Here is a 23050-nt window from a genome sequence, read left to right as displayed (position 1 = left end):
ACAACATTTAATAAAAGCAACAACTACACATTTCAAGAATTGCAGTTAGAAAGCAACAACTTCCTCATAGTTCAAGGCATTTGGCTTCTGCCCTCACGCCTCATTGCACATTTAAGCCATATGGGTATTCAGAATAAACACACACCTCGCTATGCATTACTATTTACACAATGTTATCAAGGCATTTGGGGGTTTCTGCATGGCACTGAAAATGACAAGACCAAAGCTTTTCCTTGTACTCCTAGCTATGTGTTTAATACTGCGATTTATATGTTGTGTTAGGAATGACCTTTCTTAAATATGGGGCAGGCATTCACTGAAATTTTTCCAAATGAGCACCCAAAACAAAAGTATATTTGCTATTATAAGGCTACCCATGATATACTGTAAAAATCAATTAGCTAAACTCTTCTCATTAGTGACCCAGTACCAATTTATGCTTGGGTGGTGCTTTGTATGTGCGTCCAAATAGCAATCCCTCTGAAAACAGGATTCTCTCACTGAATGTTAATGAAATGAACATTGGGACCGGGTTCGAGTTGAAGTCTGCTCTGGTGGCTGGGAAGAATCGTAGTAAATCTTTATAAAAGGGCTAATCAAATCCTGGATGCATGCAAGATACCTACGAGCCCATTGTGAAAGTTATGGGAGTTTTAGGTTTGGAACTATAAAACTTCACCAATCTGTCAGGGAACTTCATGGGCCTTGGATTAGACCTATAGGTTATTGGTCAGGCAATAGTGGAGATCCCAGCAACATCCAGTATTCATAATTGTTCTATTCCATTTTGAAAATTAACATAATCAATCTGAAATGAACAATAATATTAGCGTCCACACAACCATAATTCATTCACACCTCATGAGCCCAATGAAAAGCAAAGCACAGACGGTGGAAGATATGTCCTGAACTCTTTGTAATGCAGCTAGAGATTATTACATTATGTTGGAAGACCTAATCAAGTTACCAATTAGTATAAAAGGAAACCACGAGGTGTCTGTATGATGCAAATCATTCCTGAAGGATGACTTTGTTTCAAATGTACTCCTATCCAGTAAGAACACTATTCTAGGGAGCTAAGAGGGTATAGGTTTTTCATCAGTACATTGCTTTACAGTGCAGAGGGTGATTCTACAGAATATTCCTAACAAAAAATAAAATTCCACAATAAATATCATGAGTTCATTTGCAAACAGAGACTGCTTTTTCCATGCAGGCAGCATAGTGCACAGTTTTATAAGATGAGTGGCAAAAAGCAGTGAAAATCTGATCGGAACACACACTATCAGAATACTTTGTATTTTCTGAAGAATAATAATTTTTACCTGCACCGGAGGCCAGTAATGTTTATCCGTTTGTCCACAATGGGAAAATGAGTGATGTTTTAAATATGTTAGCAAACTAAACGTGCTAAATAACATGTGTTTAAACATCAACTTAGCACCTAGTTTAGATGAAGACAGTGATGTTTAAAAATGCATTAGCTAGCTGTGGTTAAAGCCAAGGGGAACTATAACACTTCTAGAGCCAGAATTTGGATTTTGTTACTAAACATAATGCCAGGTTGATAACAAGATAGAGATATATATTTTCAGATTGCCAAAATTAAGGAAAAAAATATTTTGAAACAAAATGTAAATGGTAATTACCTGAGTGGAAAGGAAACTGCTGCTTAGCTTCCCCTGTGTGAGCATCCCAAATTATTGTTGTCTGTGTCCAGAGGAAGAAATAAAGATTAGTTACCATTCCTCTTGGAAAGTAACAGGAAAAAAAGAAAGCTCACCACAGAGCAATTCTAGAAGACACCCTGATAACATTATTGACTGTTGAGAGCCTTAGCTATTGCAAAGATGTATACATATATATCTGTTCCAATACACCTGTTATGAGAAAATAATACAGCTGTAGATATTGAACTGTCACTACTACAGAGGCAGCAATGAACCCAATGAGCGTGGGTTCCCTCTTAAACGTATTAGCCAGAAGATAGCTCTGAGCAACTTTATGAGGCTGATCTTTCTGAGCATTTTGCTACAGTTATTTCAATTAGCACCTCTTTTAGATGAGACTTCCCCCCCTTTTACATGATGCAAACTGAGTTGTATTATGAAAACCCAACAGATACTGTACATATCATTACTAAGTCACCATGTGAGAAATTCATCTAGCAGAAAAATATAAATGGTATACTGTGGAGGAGGGATAGCTCAGTGGTTTGAGCATTTTTTTTGGCCTGCTAAACCCAGGGTTGTGAGTTCAATCCTTGAGGGGGCCATTTAGGGATCTGGGTCAAAAATTGAATTGGGGATTGGTCCTGCTTTGAACAGGGGGTTGGACTAGATGATCTCCTGAGGTCCCTTCCAACCCTGATAGTCTATGATTCTACTGTCATCATGGTGGGCCAGATGAATGTAGAAATTGCTTCCTATGGATCCATAGCAGAGCAAATTTAAGCAAAATCCCTATAGAACTAAGCACAATCTTTTGAGTGAATTGTAAATGTATTAGAAAAATATACTTCCAGAACATAAACATGGGATGCCTGATTTCACTGATAATGTAACCATCTAAAGGACTATTGGTGTTACAGAGAAAGTATGTCCACTGGATTAATAGTACTGCTGTTGGGAGATAAAAGTTACTCTAGCAATAGGAGTAAAACTCTAAGTTTCCGTTTACAGGGATTTATGGGAGGTTAATTCCGAGTTACAGTTCAAATGGGTTTGTGCCCCCCCTTCAGTAGTAATTTGAGTTTTCAATTTCTAACTCAAACAGGACACTCAGCTGAAGTTGTCACATTGTGCCTGATTTTGAGATGACATCACCAGATTTTGCTTGATTTGCAAACAAAACCATAAATTCTTTACTCAGATTTGTCTGATTGTTGAAATGAACTAGCGGGCACAAGAGAACTTAAAACAGATTCCCTCTCCTGAGGTATTTATAAGTGCTAGACTAAATGTATATACATAAATTGGGGGATGAGATTTTCACTTCCTTTGTCTGAGCAATGCTTGGGATTCAATGCAACAGACAGCAAAGTGAGGATTTGTTAAAAACATGTGTCACATGGTACAAATTTATCCAGCCACAGGAGAGTAGTTAGTCACTTACTCTGATGAAATCAAGACCCAACAAAACAAATTAGGCGAACTTTGCTGAATTCCCAAAGCAGGAGAAGGAGATGTTGAAATTCAAACAATATAAGCTCACAGCATCTGCATGTTCACACATCAAAGTTACATATTTTTAATACTAACTTTATCAACGCCAGCACTTAAAATGTAATTCCCCTTTTTGTTCCATTTCAGAGCAAATATGGGACCTTTGTGTTGACCTAAGGTGCTCGCAAGGTTACCTAAAATGTAAAAACAGAAAATGTTAATGTTATGATTTGTCTGGGAGATGGAATACAGTACTATTAATCATTTGTAATCACTGAAATGTTAAATGGCTCACCATCTTCTGTCCATATTCTTGCAAAACCATCATATGATCCTGTAGCCAATAGCGTTCCATCACTCTGTTGGATGTGGAAAAGCCAATATAAATGAAAGGTTACTACAGATTATACTGAATCAGCCCTGATTCAGTCATCTATTCCTCAAGTCAGTGTTTTCTGAAGTAAGGGAAATTTGACAACCCACAAAGAGAGAAAGCAAGTATCATTACTCAGTTACATCCTAAATTAGAGGTTAGTATTGCTGGCAACAACGAGAGAATAAAAACTGCAAATGAACCATTAAATATTGAGTTGCTCCATCACATAGAATAACTTAGCCAAAACGACTGAGACAAAACTGAGATATAATGATTTTTATGGGAATCTTTTAGTTGAGAAACAGGGATTTTAGGCATTTAGCAAATAATTTCTAATTTGCATGTTTCTTTATAATGTTTCTAACCCAATTCATATGAAAACAGAATGCAATAACTACTGGTTTTTAGACATTAATCAGTGTGAAAGTTTCCGGGCACTGGACGATGATGAATATTGTGGATTTAATTAAATAATGATGGCAGATGGTTTTATTAGCATCCAGAATAAAAAGTTGTTAAGAAAAGCATAAAGTAATCATCAACAGATGTGTCCATTCCTATTCTCCAAAAAAGAGTGAGACAGAATAGCTGTGCACTTAAATATAGAAAGATGTAGAAAAGAAATCAAAACCTAGGTTAGGTTTATTGGGACATACATTCAAGTTGCACGCTAGCTAATGCATAAGTGAGAATTACAAAAGAGAACATGAGTGAGGGGAAAGAAAGGTCAGGTGGAAGATGCACAAATACTGTCAAATTTGCATCTCATCGGATATCAGTTTCCTGTGTTTTCACTTGCCTTGGAAAACTCTATAACAATTTGGGATCACATTGAGTGTTTCATTAGAAAGGCTTGCTTACATAAATACTAGAATAAACTTCAGGATAAATATTGGCATCACAATAGGTCTGGAAATTAAATAAGATGATTGCCCATTGAAGGAGGCCCCTTCCTATTCATTTCTCCTACTTCTCTCATAATTGTCTCTGAGCCTGTTTTCATGCTTCCCCCATGCATTGAATTCTCTATTTCCTTATACTGGTATATCAGGTCACCACCATCTCTTTATTTAAATCCTTCCTGAAAATTCCCCTTCGCCACAGAGCCCACAGCAAAGGAATCAAGAACACTCACTATCTTTCATCTTTGTCTTCTTTCTTAACCATGTTGAACTCCCTGACCTTCCTCTACTATGCATCACCTTCATTCATTATGTCAAGTCTCCAATTTAGATGGCAAGCTGTTTGGGCAAGGGCCTTACACTTTTCTTCTGCAGCACTCCTAGCTCACACTGGGGCACAATAATAATAGTCATGATTAACCAACAGATCAAGCTGGGATCTTGTGCTGATAGGGAGTGCCACTGACATTTCCCTTTTTATTCCCTCATCCTTAAAAACAGTTGAGCCATTTTTACTCACAATCCCCAAAATAAATATATAAACACTCTAATTATTAAGCCTAAGGAAAATCAACAGCCTTAGAAAATTTCAGCATGACAGATGAAAGTTTAGTCTATTATGAGTTTCTGAAAACAAGAAGGACGTTACTAGGGTAGGGAAGAAGTTCTGACCACCTTAACTATAAAGGCATAGTAACTATGATTGCATCTGAATTAAGTTTATTCAGTTAAAAACTGCGAATGGCCCAAGAAGTTAACTCACATTCCAGTCCAATGAAGTCACATCCTTATTGCTGGGCACATCATGTCCTCCTTCTCTTATACAGTGCCTCAAAACTAGCTGAGTGGAACCACCGTTGCTATTTTCATTGAGATTCCATATTCTGGCAGTTGAGTCTCCAGATCTACAAAAACAAACACACTGAGATGAACACTTTGTAATGAGATGATCTTACATAGCAGGTAGAAATCTCTGGTTACACTGAGAGAACACTGTAGGCTTGAAAAAAAAAAAAGAGCCACAAGTGGTGAGTTCCTCTGCTCTTCAACTCCCCCACCCTGCACCCTGATTCATTTATTTGGGATCTTTTATGTTTTTAATGAGAATAATCCTCATTCAAGTTCTTAAACTAAAAGTAAACAAAGCTTTTTTTGAATCAGCTTCTCATTTCACCAATGTTTTTTCCAAAGCATTTTGCAAGCAAGACACTCTCTTGCCCTCAATATTTTGCAGCCCACGGGCTTATATCACACACAATCTTGCAAAAGTTATATAACAAACAAGTAACAATTTGTGAAAACCTGAATAAAAAGCCAATGCATACAGGCGGTCAGCTCCTCAGTCCAGGCTAAGTTCCCTTTACAGGCCACTGCAGTGGCAGAAAGGGGACTTAAAGCTGACTTAAAGCAGCATTTGGAAATTCCCTTGTCATACAGCGGAAATTTGGTGATATTAGAACCCCAGCACAGCTGACTCTATGCCACTCATTCCTCCCCCCTCTATAAGGGCATTCCAAGGTATAGATTGGGGCAGGAGCATGCTGTGTTCCAGTGATGCCTGGGCTGGCAGAATGGTCCATTTGCTCTAATGGGATTCAATGCAAGCAAGCCCCAAATCAGTCCCAGAATTAGGGGAGCAAAAAGGTGGTTTAGCTCCACTTTTCTCTCTGCTGTCTGCAAGGTGCTGTGCTGAGTGCAACTTGGACAGACCTGGTGATCTGTTCCATAAATTGCAGCAGTAAAATAGCTATTGACACAATAATGTATTGTTCTTTGGTGCGGGATGGACAGCAAGCTAGGGACACTCATTTGCTAGAGACCAAAGTAAGGTGTAAAAGATCCATTGGATGGATTGAGTCTTATCTAATTTGGTCATTTTCCTGAAATTTGAAGTCTTGACCCTCTATCTTGAGAAAAGTATGGAGAGGAAGTCATACTCTATACTAATCCTCACATTTGCATTGGATTTACATGAGACTATCTTCCAGTGGGAGAAAGTCTCTGAGGTTGGAAATCAATTTACAAGAAGATAGTAGAGATACCTCTTTCAGTTTATTGGGACTTGTCCTTTTTGCAATCAGTTTGCACAAAGAATTGCTCGTATTTATCCACTGGGTTACTTGCATTTATATGCAGAAAGTAGAATTTGATACAGAATTAGAAGATTTCTTATACTTTCAGGAATTCAGACATGTAAAGTAATTTTTATTGCATATATCTCCAGTCTGTACCTCATGTTTTAGGGCATCTTTTTAATCACGAAGTTTAGGAGATATATTGCTACGGGGAAAAAAAAGTACGTCTCTTTCATGACCGAATTCTTGAGATAAAATTCTTCTCTCCAAAACCCATGCTTTTAAGTACATTGAAAAGAAAATCCCACCCAACTGAACTGAATGCTTTCTTGGAGTTGATAACTAAAATGTTTTCAACATTTTTTTTTAAAAAAAGAATAAAGTACCAAATTAAGTTCAAAAAACGTCCCAAGTGACCAATATTGATCTAGCTAGTTTGAAATCTGAATGATGAAGGTCAATTGCTATATTAATCATTTTTTTTTCATTATTCTTTGGCCCTGATTTCTAGATCAGTGTTTACAAATGCAATTAGTCTATAGATTCACATTTTGTTTAAAATTTGATTTACATAGAAGGGCTATCTGTGTTTCACTCCTAAGTCATCACATGGCCATGTTAGGGCCCTGCCATCAGGCCCTATCAGACTGGACCACTGACAGACAGAACAGAACATTTCCAGCTGTCGCCTCTGCATTTTTTGTTTCTATTAATGACTAGTAAAATTTTTGGGTCAGGAGTTTTGCCCCCAGGAAGAACTGAGATTGCTGTGGCAAGAACTTCTAATGTAACTTCTCATGTCTACAGAGACACTGAAAATAGAGAATCGAGTTTAGGAAGATTAGCTAGATTACTTAATGAAGTTTAAAAGCGAAGAATCATTTTTAGTTCTGGTGCTTTATAATTGTTTATAGGATATAAATCTTTTATTAATAAGAGTTGGATAATGGCTTAACATGCAAACTAATTGGGAAATTGCCTCAATGCTCCTGTTGGCTTCTTCATTATGTAAGATTCAGAGCTAACATTGTCCTAATTATAATAACCCAGTTTGTACCAATGTTTGAAATCAATTTTTTAGCAATATTGCTATCAAACTCAGTTTCCTATTTGCTAATTCTAGAAGAGCTGTACTTTCACTTTCAATGGTTTTATTTATTCAGTATTCAGGCTCTGCTTGGGCAATTATATTTTCCAGTATTTTAATTTTGTTTTTCTATTCTGTTCCCCCACTATATAAGCTATTATGTGTCCCTGCAGAGTAGCTCCATAGGCCTATCAGTGTGTGGCAGGGGTATTTGTGTGTCTTCCCTTTTGTTGCTGGGAGAACAGGAAAAGTATCACTATTTCTGCTGAATGATTCAGTGAACCCTGCATTATTAGAGGACCATGGTTCAAGCACGATTTGGGAAGATATTTAATCTCCTTAACTGTCGAGAAGTTGATTCCAGCATGCAAGTCCTGAACACTTGAGTAATATGAGTATTGTACTGTTTTTCTCTTGGGTGGAGTATTGCCAGACTTTAGGGAAGCTTAGTTCTGAAAGATTGTCTTTTCTTTTTCTTTTCTTTTTTTAAAATTGCATGTTTAATTCCAGTCCCCATTATAAATCAGGGAAGAGGATCTCTCCAGAATTTTACTTATAGGGCAAATAAAATCCCCATTCCACGGCTGTCAGGATTGTATTAAAATAGCTCTAGATGTATGAAGAAATTGGCTTTTTAATTGTTTTGCCCAACCCCTTCAGATTTTGTTATTGCTCATCTTCAGATGCAAGTTTTGGGATAATTTTTGTTGTATTGTAGCTGACTTATCTGATTTAATTTGACTTGTGGTAATTGACAGGTTAGATTCCTTATTCGTTTATTTTTAACATATTGGCCAGGGCCCCCCGATCATTGGATGGACGCTCCCTTACTGCTGTTTAGTAAAAATGTGAATAAATAAAGACAGAAAAAATAAATAAATAACCAGATACAACTTTTTTTGTAAAAGTGAAAATCAAGTGTGAAAATGAATTGGTAACTCACAAACAATCAAAAAATGTCCTGAATCATACTTAGGAATAACTAATAATCACAGTTACATTGTCCGATAGCTAGTATGTAACCACATGTGCCTCTCCCTATTTTCCTTGTCCCCACTCTCAGCTGCCTGTTATAAACTTTGTTGTAGCTGGTCCTAATGCCCTGATCATGCAATTATCTGTCCTTGGGCAGACTTTTGTAGCCGTCACTGCAAGGTATTTATGTGCCAGATATGCTAAACATTTGTATGTCCCTTTGTGCTTCGGCCACCATTCCAGAGGACATGCATCCATGCTGATGACAGGTTCTGCTCGATAACAATCCAAAGAAAGTGCGGACTGACGCATGTTCATTTTCATTATCTGAGTCAGATGCCACCAGCAGAAGGTTGGTTTTCTTTTTTGGTGGTTGGGTTCTGTAGTTTCTGCATCGGAGTGTTGCTCTTTAAGACTCCTGAAAGCATGCTCCATACCTAGTCCCTCTCAGATTTTGGAAGGCACTTCAGATTCTTAAATTTTGGGTCGAGTGCTGTATCTATCCTTACAAATCTCACATTGGTACCTTCTTTGCATTTTGTGAAATCTGCTATGAAAGTGTTCTTAAAACGAACAACATGTGCTCGGTCATCATCTGAGACTGATATAATATGAAATACATGGCAGAATGTGGGTAAAATAGAGCAGGAGATATACTATTCTCCCCCAAACTGTCAGTCAATATTTAATTAATGCATTATTTTTTTAACGAGTGTCACCAGCATAGAAGCATGTCCTCTGGAATGGTGGCCGAAGCACAAAGAGACATACAAATGTTTAGCATATCTGGCACATAAATACCTTGCAGTGACGGCTACAAAAGTGCCATGAGAACGCCTGTTCTCACTTTCAGGTGACATTGTAAACAAGAAGCAGGAAGCATTTATCTCCTGCAAATGTAAACAAATGAGTTTGTCTGAGTGATTGGCTGAACAAGACGTAGGACTGAGTGAATTTGCAGGCTCTAAACTTTTACATTGTTTTATTTTTGAATGCAGGTTTTTTTGTACATAATTCTACATTTGAAAGTTCAACTTTCATGATAAAGAGATTGCACTACAGTACTTGTATTAGGTGAATTGAAAAATACTATTTATTTTATTTTTTTACAGTGCAAATACTTGTAATCAAAAATAAATATAAAAATGTTTTTTTTAATCGCTTGACAGCCCTCGTTATTTTTAAAATACTGTCTTCTGCAAAATGCCCCCACCTTCTGTAAAAAGTTTAGTAGTAGTAATATTGCTATAGTGTTTAGGAGCCCCAGTCATGGCCCAGGAGATGCTGTACAACACAGAACAAGAGACTGTCCCTGTCCCAAATCTAAATATGGCCAAGTCTATCTTAGGAGTGCTTTACAGTATAGGACTACTCATCTACTATGCTGGCAAAGGGCTCCTAGTGTGGATGCAGCTATACTGGCAAAGTTCTGCTACGTACTGATAGTAAAATCACCCCTCGTGAACAAAACAAGTATACCAGAAAAAAATGAGTTATTTTAGACCCCAACAGTTCTGTATTGGCACGTTGAATTACCTGAATGATCTTCTTTGGAAAGATGAAACCGTGAAAGAGAAAGTGCACTACTATTGTACAGTAGTCTGGGGAAATGTCTTGCCTCATATTTAATAATACCCTATAGCATAGCTCTTACCCATTCACGACAAATTTCATCATTGTGTTGAAGACAGTGTATCCTAATTGCTGAGCCATACTTTTTGTGCAATGGCACATTGTCAGACTCAAACCATCAGATACATAGTTTTACAGCCTGGTATTATTATTTCCATGTGTTATATACCAGTTATCTCACCTAAATTTTTAATACTGCACTCATCACTATAGTACCTGAATGCTGGCTGAACGGAGATGTACTATTTCTTGTGTAGGCTAAAATTGTATTTTTAAATTAGAAATCTAAATTACTTATATGCCCTATATTATTGCTATTAGTAAGCATGTCTCAGTATTATTTGATCGTATTTGCAAGTTATCCATGTATATGATTATGTGCTTCAAAAATCAGTGACAAAATTTATTAAAAAAAGGAATTGGTTTTACTAGCCTGTGGAGCACAGATTGAGTAAAACACTATTTTTTCACTTCATCCCAATTGTATTACTAGCATTTATCTTCTAACTGAATTCCTTGTGATTTCAAATAGATGAAATGGGAATCTTTTATTTAAAAGGATGTCAGCGCCTTCTGAGTTTAAGCCTCAAACAACTTGTCCATACACATTTTCCTTAATTTGCAAGCCTGGAACTCAAGAGATGCTTTTCCTGTAGTAAGCAACATTCTATATTATTTCAAAACTAGAAGTTTAGGAATGTTTACATCTTTTTATTGGGTGTCTAAGATCCTGACTATACCAAATTATATATTTAAAGCAGCCAGCCCCAGTTTTATATGAAGACTTTTAACTTTGATATCTTAAGCCCAGGAAACTATGCATTTAAAATTCTCATCTGTTTCCCCATTTGAAAATACTTAATACCAACTGTGTACAGTTGTAGGTTTCTATGTTACAACAGTACTTAACACATATAGAACACCTATACTTGGAATTAATCCATACTATCCTTACCCTGGACTGATTTCCCTAAATGAATCAGTACAACTCCATTAACATCCAAAGATTGCCACAGAAATCAAATAGATGCCACTCTGGGTAAATTTACCAGTAAGAGAGCATTTATGTTTGGTAGATAGCCATCTACCAAAACAATAATTTTCTAAGGTTAATTTAAATTCTAATAGTTGCACCTTAATCCTAGGTGTTTCCTCTCTTCAAACATGCACTGTTAGATCATGGTTTAACTTAATGTTACTCATGGTTACCCACAGCATTTAGGTAAATATTGAGGTACTATCGCAATATTTCTGAAGAATTTTAATTCAGGTTCATTTAATGTTGTGAGGTTGATAGCTTTAGGTAAGTAATATTCTATGTACTTCACTGCTTCACTGGCCTCGCTAAAACCAAACCAAACCAAACCAAAAAAGAAACTCTTGTTTCTTGAAAATATCCATTCCGTTTTCTCTGGGAATACTCTGGTTCCTCAATACCAATCAAGTATTTTTGACATTGAGCAAGTCTCCTTTTCTGCACCTCTAAACTATACGCTGGGGGGCGGTATACTGAGTGGAATAATAACACAGGTCTGGGTTGGTCCTTGCTAGACCTGAGATCTTATCCCTACGTTGATAACTGAAGTTTTGGAAGGTGAGTGTGCGGAGGAGGCAGACTAGGGAGAGTGCTGCGAACACCTTATATGGGCACCCTCCTTAATTGTTATTACTATAGTGTATTATTTGTATTGTTGTCGTGTCTGTTATAAGTGCTGTACAAAAACATAACAAAAAGACAACCTCCACCCCAAGGAGTTTACAATCTAAGTACCAAGAACTTGGTAGAATCTAAGTATGAGGGGCTGGTCTACACACAGTGCTTGTACTTCTATAACTGTATGAGTTTAGAAACCAACATAGATAAATCAGTAAAACCGTATAGCATGGACACAGCTATACCAATTCTTATAGCAGTATAGCTTACTCCTATAATCTGTAAGTAGATAAGCTGTCAAGTATTGTTAAGGCTGAGATCTTGAATTCTTTAGGAAAGAAGGGTTTTCTGTGGATTCCTCAAACTTCATACCTTCTGAACTGGCTGGTTTCTATCTGCACTGCCATATATATGTATTTTGTTCAGTTTCTCCCAGCCTCATATTTAGTTTTCTGAAATCAAGTTCATACATGTATTTATTTTTTTCCCTTCTAGTCCCTTGTACTCATGTTTTATGATTGCAAGGACTCAAAAGAGGAAAGCTCTGATCCTCCTGAAATTCTGCTTCCTGCAGATTACAGATTTCCTCTGTCTTTGAGTGCAGAGGGGAAGAAGGCGTCAATTCTGTTTTCTAATATTCTGGGATAGGAATCTTTCATGCAGATTTGCCTCCAATGTCTTCTCTATGCCAATTTTCCAAAAGTGCCCAAGTTTCTTCAGTTTGGCATACATTATTGAGTACTGAGTGTGGATAAATAAGGATTTTGGCAACAGCTGCCAGGGTCTTGTCAGCATATGGATCTTACACAGAGTCTTACTTCAAAGGGTCTTGGTTCTTTTCCTCCCACTTAAAGCCTGGATGAACAAAGAGCTTTTCTGAGTAGTGAGAGTGCTCATGCTTGTGTAATAAAAGTGAATATGAGCCCAGTGAGAATTTTCCAGAGACATCTTTAAAATGTACTACAATAAAGTAAGCCACATGGTATTCACAAATGTAGAGTGGCCTCAAACCCAGTACATATTAACTCTGCAAATGTTTGAAGTGCTGGATCACCTCCCAACTCTTTCAAACAATGTATTGATACCGTTCTAGCGTGAGAAACTGTAGAAGTGGTCCATCAGACTCTAGTGGTCTCATGTTTTTGCATCTCTAAATAAATCTTAATTGTAACAGATGGTATTTTATACATCTGGAAAGTGGTTTCAGTCATTGTCTTACCCAGACGCTAGTAGGTCACTGACAGGGTTCCAGGCACAGATGAACACCTCTGATTCATGGCCCCGAAGGACTGTTGCTTTGTTAGGAGGTATTTCAACATCCCCGTCAATTTCCATTGGCTTTGAATGATTATCTGTAGAAAAAAGAAATATCAGAACATAAATGCTCTGTGAGTTTTTGTTACAGACCATTCTCTGAGCACTGTCCATGCTTTACACTGAGACAGGGGTCCAGGGACAAAACAGTTTCAGATCATATAATTGAAGGGTGTATCATAATGCACATGGGTGCTGAATTAAGGTTGGATGGGTGACGATAAATCTGGCTTTCTAACTTTTGAGTGCTTGGCTTTGCAATTGAAAGAGCTTTCTTTTGTTTTTGTTTATTAAAGAAAAACAAGCCACCCCCCAAAACCCAAATTATATTATGTGTAACTGTAACAACCATCACGTGTCATCAGCAGGATTTTAACCCCAAATGTTCAGCATTGCAGCACAACCTTCTGTACACCAGCCACTAACACTGAAATAGTTGGTTAAAGTAGGTTAAAGATGTTGCATATGGAGGAGTAGCCCCTTTTTATAGAAAACAGAGCCAAGAGCAAATATTTGTCAGACTCTCTCTGAGAGACAGCATGGCTAAGTGGCTGAGATTTGGTCTGTCGTATTATAGATCTGTGTTCTCTACGCTGTGTGTGTGGAACCCATAAGGCTCACTAACTACTAAGGTTTTGTGAAAGGCAAAGCACTACTAAAATCACGCTGTGTGTGTGGAACCCATAAGGCTCACTAACTACTAAGGTTTGTGAAAGGCAAAGCACTACCAAAATCAATTAGGAGAAGAAATTAACCTAGAACCCATTTTCTCCTGGTTGCCAGTACAGCACATATTCATCTAGGCCAGAGGTGGGCAAACTTTTTGGTCTGAGGGCTACATCAGGGTATGGAAATTGTATTGCGGGCCATGAATGCTCACGAAATTGGGGGTTGGAGTGTGGGAAGGGGTGAGGGCTCCGGCTAGAGGTGCGGGCTCTGGGGTGGGGCTGGGGATGAGGGGTTGGGAGTGCAGGAGGGTGCTCCAGGTTGGGACTGATGGGTTCGGAGTATAGGAGGGGAATCAGGACTGGGGAAGGGGGTTGGGGTGTGGGGCTCAGGGGTGCAGGCTCTGGGCAGTGCTTACCTCAAGCAGCTCCCAGAAGCAGCAGCATATCCCCCCTCCGGTTCCTACACGGAGGTGCAGCCAGGCGGCTCTGCATGCTGCCCTGTCCGCAGGCGCCGCCCTGCCGCTCCAATTGGTCACAGTTCCTGGCCAATGGGAGCTGCGGGGCACCACTTGGGGCAGGGCCAGTGTGTGGAATCCCCTGGCTGCCCCTATGCATAGGAGCCGGAGTGGGGACATACCACTGCTTCCGGAAGCCACGCGGAGCAGGGCAAGCCTCTGACCCCACTCCTCTGGCTGGAGCGCCAGAGCAGGGCAAGCCCCAGACCCTGCTCTCCAGTGGGAGTTTGAGGGCCGGATTAAAACATCTGGGGGCTGGATGCAGCCCCCGGGCCATAGTTTGCCCACCCCTGGTCTAAGCCAACGGGTATTTTGTTGGTGGAAAGCAGCGGCGGTATGATGATGGTTCATTTTGTCTGTGTCCCATTCAGAGTTCAAATTGGGGTAAAAATAAGCAAAAAGCAGTGCTATTTTCCTGAACTCCACCCACTTGGGAGGATAAAATGGGATGCCATTCTTAGGAACCTGTGCAGCTGTTCAAAGTATGAACGTATTCCACCCTGCTAGGCTCCTCAGGCTTGCCTGCTTTTCAGTGTGGTTCAGGTACACCCATGAACAGGATGACATGAAGGCATAAACACAACGAGTATGTGCTTAGGGCCCTAGGTTTGAGAGTCATGTGCTGACATCAGAATCCCAGTTTTCATTTAAAAATATGATGTTTCTAATGCTCACGGTTGTGAAGAAAATCTTGAAAAAACTCTTTAAGTATTATTAGTGAAGCAGTGTCTGCCTCAGTCTAAACACAGACTGCAGCAGAGTTAGGAGCAGCAACCACGGGGGAGGAAGGCAAGTGGCCTCGCATTCACTGCCAAAGCAGAACATAGTCCCCCACCCGCCTTATATCCTGAGTGTCCAAATGGGATGAGGAGCCTGGCTGGGTGTACAGCTTGGCCTATATAAGCAACAAAGATTGTGACCCTCTCATTACTGCACTTGAAGAATTTGGTTTTTTGGTTACCATTATCGCTACAGAGACAAATACAATGGTAGGAGCACTATTTAGCCTCTAATACAAAATTGCCAGCTAGAATCTCATTATAAAATCTTTATTTCTCGTGGTGGCCTGTAATTACAGTAACTTGGATGCAGGAGTCCTGAGTTTTCTCTCTCAGTGTTTGTTGTTTGAACAGGTCATGAATGGCTGACAGGGCCAGATCAACTAAACAGGGATCCTAAAGTTTTGTGTGCCTCTCCCCCATGTATTCTTACACCTTCAGTTCTGAAGATGGCATATTGTGAATGGCTCGGAGAGAGCAAGTTTGCAGCATCCCAAGGTGATGCAAGCACTTGTTTCACAGAGCCAGCTGTCCCCAGGTTGCTCTGCAGGGTCTCCCCATAGCCTACGTCGTCTTAACTTTCAGGCCTCAGCTCTTCTCTCAGAATGAGCAGCTGGCACAGCAGCAGTTGCTAAACACATGCCATCTGGCCAGCTGCTCCTCAGGGACCTTCTCCCCTCCCAAACTGTTGCTGTTCTTTTTACTGTCTGTCTGGCCAGCTGCTTATCCAAAACTAACCCCCAAATTTGCTGCATGCTAACCCATGCCCTGTTGGTTGATACAGCCCTAATTTGGCCTCCTCAATCCCTTTGTGAAATTTTATTGGAGAGCACAATACCAGGTATTACCACTCCCCAACACAGAGAAAGCCAGAACGGCCACCTGGCGTGCTGTATGACTGCTTCTTGGGTGCCCCAAGAAAAGGCTACAATTGTTAGTGAAACTCCCTCAGTTTAAAATCACTGCAATAGTTATGCAGCTAGAAAGCAGGGAATGGACAAACCGTGGCTCAGAGACCAAACGCAGACTGCAGAGATATATGATGTGACTTTTGTGACTTGCCTCATTTCTAATACAATAATGTGCTCTCTTCTCAGACCAAGAGGGAGGTGGCATGAGAAGATATGTAGCCTCTTCAGGCCATACCTCCATACTAAAATTGGGGCTTGAGAGACTTACACTCGACTAAGGGATTTAGCCACACAATTTCAATGGGAGCTGCAAAATCCCCTATATAGCTTTGAAAATCTAAAGCAGGGAAGCCGCACTCTGTTTCATTGATCTTAACTGGGTGCAACCTCGAGGCACCTGGCTCGCTGGTAATGTGGGCAAAGCTTTGGCACCCTGCTCAAAGCAGAAGGCGCACACTGCTTCATTTTACGATGTCTCGCTGAGCTTGCAGTTTGGTAAAGCTTGTTTAGTCTTGTACCGGGAGATGACAAAACACTGACTATGTCAGCACTGTAGCATGCACCGCCGATATGTAAGGTTTACATAGGAACTGTTCTGACTATGCCCATGCTTTAATAGCTTCCAGGAATGACGCCATCACAGTTCTGTCTTATTACAACTGTTGGGTGAACATTATGCTGCTGCAAGAGCATTATTCAAACCAAAGTCCACCTGAACACCAGACAACGGGCGCCGTGCTTTTGCTTACTTATTGCATGTGCCCCATTCTCCTCTCCATTCACAGTGGCTTCTCCGTTCTTTGGTGTGTTGTGCTGGGAAACAACTGTTGTGGTTGCTGCCGTTGTCGCCGTCACGGCTGCTGCTGCTGCCGTCGCTGCTGCTGCTGCACTGGCTTGTTGCTGAGCTAGTTTCTCTCTGAACGCCTGTTGCCTGGTCTGTACCACGTCAGGCATCACAGCGTCGATCAGAGACAGTGACTCTATGGGCCTGCCGTCAAATACTGTACCATCCTGGGGAACAAAATAAACAGGGGGGAAATTGCAGGCTTAGAATCTCCCCAGTGCAGAAAGGTCTGTAGAGAGGGGAACATCAAAGAGAAACCAAACATATGGGTAGCGTGAGGTTACAGGACTTGGATATGACCAAAAAGTCAGAACACTAGAGCTCTCTCTTATGTAGAAATACCGTATGTGGATGGATAATTGGTTGAGAGGGTATGTAAATTCAGGCACATAAGCATTTGAATTTATAAAAGAAAACAGAGTTATGCAAAGCTTAATTATCTAAATCTTGCTAGAAAAGTTTCCCTTGATTTTATATTCCAAAATAAAAGGGTCAAGGGGTATGTGGAGACACAGACAGGGGTCCAATTGAGAGGGTATGTAAATTCGGTGTGCACTTTGATAAATAGTTAATGTTGGCAATTATATTTTCATAATTAGACTTCTGGGATACTGCACCATTGAGATTAATGGAAAAGTTCACACTTCTCTGAGCTATTGTTTTAGGCACCCTGCAGACTCAGAGAAAAACATAATTACATCAGTTAACATTCAGTTGAAGGTCATCTTCATAACCACAAGTGGGAGAGATTTAATTTTTTTAAATACGAAAGCAAGGTTGCAAGCCATCCCAGTCTGACTCTTGGAAATAGATGTAACTCATCAGCAGAAGGTTTCTAAAATGGCACTACACAGTGGTGAGAGATTGGCTAGGGGAGGTGGTAAAATGAAGTAGCTGGGAAACAATTCTCACTTTATAACACCCGTCCACTACCTCAACAAATTAAAAGCTGAAATCTAAAGATAATAATTTGGCTGGCTAGTATGGACTTGTTGGAACTATCATTTTCAGACGACGTCTTCCCCTTCTCCTCACAAGATACGCGCACTAGTTCAAACCAGATTTTCCAGAGACCAACAGAAAAAGAAAAAACTTTTGGATAAATAACCTGAGTTTAAATGGACTCAGGGCCTTTTTCCTGATCCAGCAAAAGAACAAGATTTCTGGTCCACTGAAGGCCCCAATCCTTAGGGAAGATTGGAAGGACTTGGCCTACTGAGGCCCAATAAGACAGGGTGCTTTTTCTGAGCTGAAGCTGTTATGAATTTGTAACCCCAAGGTAATGCCTAAGGTGGGAGGGTTGAAGGACTTATCCTGCCAGAATCCTATCCAGAAGGCATACATTCCTGGTAAACTCATTAGCATGCATGCAGGTTCTTTTACTGTTTTTAAAACGTTTTTTCTGAAGTGCTTTTTATCTTAAGAATAAAATGGGCTTGCTTAGCTATATCTTTGCAGTACATATATCTGCTCACAATCACTATCAGTCTCTAAAGAGAAACGAGCGGGTGTCCTTGGGCAACCTGTCCATGCTGGGACAGTGAAGGCCGGGAACTGTGCAGCCTGGAAATAGCTCAGTCAGAAGGGAGCGAGATTTGGGTCTCCAGCCAAGAGAGGGAATAGCTGGGGAGCTAGAAGCCTGAGAATGGGTGCCCTTGCTGGACCACAGAGGGGAAATACAGGTGCAGCTTCCTTGAACTGTGACACATGGCATATGAAACTTTTAACTAAAGGCACATAGGGTTTGATTCTGTATTTATTGAAGGCAATGGCAAAGCTCCTATTGACGTTCATTGTGGAGGATCGGTGCTAAGTAGGGTTGCCAACTTTGTAGTCACACAAAACCGAATACTCTAGCCCCACTCCTTCCCTGAGCCTCGGCCCCCCCACCCCCCGCTCACTACCTTCCCCCTCCCTCAGTGGCTCAGTCCCCTCCCACCCTCACTCACTTTCACTGGGCTGGGGCAGGGGGTTGGGGCACGGGCTTACCTCGGGCGGCTCCCGGTCAGCAGTGTAGCAGGGCACTAAGGCAGGCTACCTGCCTGTCCTGGCACCGTGCTGCACATGTCCTGGAAGCAGCCAGTAGGTCCGGGTCCTAGGTGAGGACCTCCATGCACTGCTTTCGGCCGCAGGCACCACCCACTCCAGCTCCCGTTGGCCAGGAACTGGCGAATGGGAGTGTGGAGCCAGTGCTCAGGGCGGGGGCAGCACATGGATCCCCTTGGCCCCCTTGCCTAGGAGCCAGACCTGCTGGCCGCTTCCAGGGCACAGCGTGGTGCCAGCCAGGACAGGTAGGAACTAGCCTGCCTTAGCGCTGCAGCACCGCTGACTGGACTTTTAATGGCCTGGTCAGCGGTGCTGACCAGAGCCGCCAGGGTCCCTTCCGACGGGGTGTTCCGGTTGAAAACTGGACCCCTAGTCACCCTAGTGCTAAGAGCACCACAGTCTTAACTAGGCCTCTGTTTCTGCATGCAGAATATTGTGGGCACAATAATGGTCATTACTGTAGATGTCTAAGAACTTACTAAATACTTGCTGATGCAGTTGGACACTTAGACATATATGTCTAGCAGAACTGCAGGCATAAAAAATAAAGTTGGAATATAAAACTCAGGCCCATTACTGTACACAGAATTTCAGAATCAGATCGTTGTCCCTAATTTTGTGCCAGAATGGAGACAAGGGATTTACAAGCTGTAACAGGCAAGAAGCTGAGGATTCCCCATAGCGCAGGGGTGTCCGTGGCAGGAACAAAACAGTAGAGAAGGCATGCTGGCTTGGGTAGGAGACATTTCTTCCCACCACACATTAGAGAAGGTGCATATTGGTTGCTTTCTTATTACTTTTTGCTTGTGTTGCCTTTTTAGATTGTAAGCTCCCACTCTTTAAAACAACCACCAGCAAAAATAGGTGATCATTGCTGGCATGAAAGAAAATGCTGAGGCATTTTAGGTCTAGCTCTAACCTTCTTTGAATGGCATAATTGGCAAGGAAATGCTTCCAAATCCCTCTAAGTTTTGTCTTCTGTTGATCATTTCAGAACTCAGTGTCTTTGTGTGAGCATTTAAGTATGAAGTGCAAAACCAATTCATTAAAATAAAGGTGGAAAAATTATATTTGCAATTATAAAGCATAATTATATTAAGGGACATGAAATTGGAGATAAACTTATTAAGTAAATTAAATAGCACAATTGAACAAGAGAATTCATAATTAGTGTTTTCAGTTTGAATAAGTTAAAACACAGTGAAGCATACAAAAATGTGATTATTGGTGTTTTAAAAAAAGTATAAAAGCACCATAAATCTTGCGACAATGAACATATTTTTAGGGCATTTTCCCAATTTGGGCTGCGATCCGGAATAAGATCCACTTGGAATGACTCTCGCATCAGCACAGAGGCCAAACTGTCAATGATGATGTCCATAGGTGCAAGGGTCCACCCACCTGGATCCAATTACAACATGTTTTGCAACATCTAATTGCAAAATCTTAAGTGGCAGAAAATCAGAACAAATCCCTATGGATGTTTTATTATTACAAATACATCAATGAGTAATCTGGCATTAATCTCATTGCTTTTATATTAAAAATATATATATATAATTGCTAAATATTGCTGGTTCTATTGAGAGAGTAAAATAAACATAACACTTTACCTCAAAAAATGAGTGATATACAACCATGCCCTATCTTACAGAATACAAGCTCTTCCTCACCCTCTTTCCCCCGTCCTTTTGTTCTCACCCTTGTGGCTCAGGCACAAATATTTTACAGTCAAAACAGAGGATAGCTTTCATATGAATTAATATATATTAAAGATTCCCACCACCCACGTAGTACCTGATAGAGGTAAAAATGTTCCCCTCCCTGTTTTAAAAAAATATTTATTAGCTTGGGTATTATAATGGATTTTTCCATGCCTGCTCAAAGTGCATGGGGTGGGAGAGTGGATGTGCACACGGGAAATTATTATTTATCTAGAATCAAGATCTTACTTAATTAAAAGTATACATGGTGAGTATTGTGTAATATAGTAAGACCTGGCTTGTCTCATTTCCTTTTGCTGTGGCACCATGTTTTTAAGTTAGGCAGGGCAGAACTTTCCTGTCTAGTCCCTTTGTTTTACTGAACAGTCCACCTTGTTGGGAGCTTGCAGCTTGATGGATTCAACAGTAGAGTCAGTATTAGAACTCAGGAATGCCTTGATTTTTGTGCCTTGCTCAGTCACACCATTTGGCCACCACTGGCCATTTGTGTCTTTCTAGGGCTTGATCCAAAAGCCCACTGAAATCAATGGGAATCTTTCCATTGACTTCCATGAGTTTGGGATCAGGCCCCTAGCACTTGCTGGTAGTCTTCTCTGCTAACAGAGTATACAATCGAAGTTTTAAGATACAATGCAGATTTTCCCCATTGAATGCTTGTGGTTTAGAAAACAGAAACACTTTTTTTTTTTTAAAGGACATAAAAGGCTCCCTTGTGTATTTAACTTCTTTACTTAGGCACCAGTAACATCAAAAAAATCCATCCTCCAAGATACAATTGCAAATGGAAAGTATCTTAGAGCTTTTTCAGGTGCTTCTGTGGGGGGAAATGTATTAAAATGAAATGATCTCCAGACACCTCAGAAGCTGTCTCATGTTCATCTGATCTGTTGAGTTCAACCGAAAACGTGTGATTTCATATGCCAACTTCTAGCACGTTTGTAAATTGCAAAAGTGCACTTCCCGCTTGTGGCAATGAGTCTACTTACTTCATTGATGCTGATCTCAGCCTCCACATACTGCAGGCCTTTCTGAAGAATAGAGATGAGGGCAGCAGGTGGCACTAGTGTTCCATTGATGTTAGACTGACTAATGTGGCTTTCGATACCAAATGTAAAGGCCGAATGGGAGAAACCTGAAAGCAGGAAAGGAAGCCATGATATGAAATCTGAACTCATCAACATGATAGGCTTTTCAATCTAAAAATATACTGTTTAAAACTGTGAAAGGCACTGACACAAACGGAAAAATACAGTTTGATTGCATTGGGTCAGTTAGGTTAACAGAGCCATCTTACTGTTTCTTCTTCCCCTCCTCTCCAGCCACATTTAATTTGTAAACAAAATTTATACAGAAATGAAAAGCCTACATGATCAATGTTCAAGCAAAAAAATATACCATTTACAACAACTCATGCTGGTGGCAAGTGCAGCTATTAATTTATTAATTAATTAATAATTAATTAATTAATCCTCTCTAATTTAGTATCAAACCTTTCAGAAGCCAAATACTTAAATCTTTATCAATGCACAGGTTGCATTTGGCCAAGGCATACTTGCAGCTCACACAGGGGAGCCATTCTCTTACAGAAGATAAGAAATACTCAATTCTCTGCCCACAGCTCTGATTACCGGCTATAATCTGACACGCAGAGCTTCGTCATTATAATATGAAACAACACCAAAAAGACAGAGGCCACTCTCCTGGATCTATTTTCTGGAAGTGAACAGTAATAGCAAAAATAATGAATTGGAATGTATCACATCACAGATGACAAGCCAGTTCACTGGCACCACTCCTCTGTTAGCTATAAGCCTTTCTCGTCCCCATTTAATTTTTGTCGTCTTCCTAGGAAACAGCTGATAATTAAGCACTCTGCATCTCAAATTAAAGTCTTTATTGGATAAACGTTGAAAGAAGGAGCTGCAGTTTAATCACAAGGGGAAACTAGTCCGAAGTGTTGCTTTGTGCAAGAACAAGCATTACAACCTGGAAAAGTACCTGGACTGTGCATGTGAGTGGACGTGCAGGAGGGGGAAGGGAGAACAGGATGTAGATATAACTGTAGGAACCCATTTATCACCGCATTGTCTCCAGAGCATTAATCTCACATTAAAAGCCTTGAGGAAACCACCATTGCCATGTCTCAAACAGGAAAACCCTCATACTCTCCGTCGACTAGACGAGTGGGAGAAGAGAACAGCAACTCTCAAATGAAAATACTTCCGTTATATATATCTACACCTCTTCCCCCTGTCAACAGCGGTTTAATTTACAGTTTTGTCCGTTGAGGGATTTCCCCCCATACCAATGCTCTGTCCAACTATGTGTGGGGAGTGGGAGGGGACTATGGAGTTATTCCAGAATTTCAGGAGGGTTGAGCGCTC

General features: G+C 40.3%; 1 protein-coding gene across 7 annotated transcripts in view; it reads right to left on the bottom strand.

Annotated features, from left to right (window-relative positions):
• The window catches only part of TBL1X (transducin beta like 1 X-linked), a 255936-nt gene that overhangs the window by 13015 nt on the left and 219871 nt on the right, over positions 1–23050 (bottom strand). For all 7 annotated transcript variants that reach the window (XM_048860439.2, XM_048860448.2, XM_048860419.2 and 4 more), the window contains 7 exons: positions 21653–21798; positions 16802–17063; positions 13085–13217; positions 5206–5347; positions 3460–3523; positions 3261–3358; positions 1650–1710 (listed from right to left, as the gene is read on the bottom strand). In XM_048860439.2, coding sequence (XP_048716396.1) covers positions 1650–1710; positions 3261–3358; positions 3460–3523; positions 5206–5347; positions 13085–13217; positions 16802–17063; positions 21653–21798 — 906 coding nt within the window. The remainder of the gene's footprint in view (positions 1–1649; positions 1711–3260; positions 3359–3459; positions 3524–5205; positions 5348–13084; positions 13218–16801; positions 17064–21652; positions 21799–23050) is intronic.

This window comes from Caretta caretta, chromosome 1 (assembly GCF_965140235.1).
Source record: "Caretta caretta isolate rCarCar2 chromosome 1, rCarCar1.hap1, whole genome shotgun sequence".
NCBI lineage: Eukaryota > Metazoa > Chordata > Testudines > Cheloniidae > Caretta > Caretta caretta.
The sequence above is the reverse complement of the archived record's forward strand: the minus strand, read 5'-3'. Positions and strand labels throughout refer to the sequence as shown.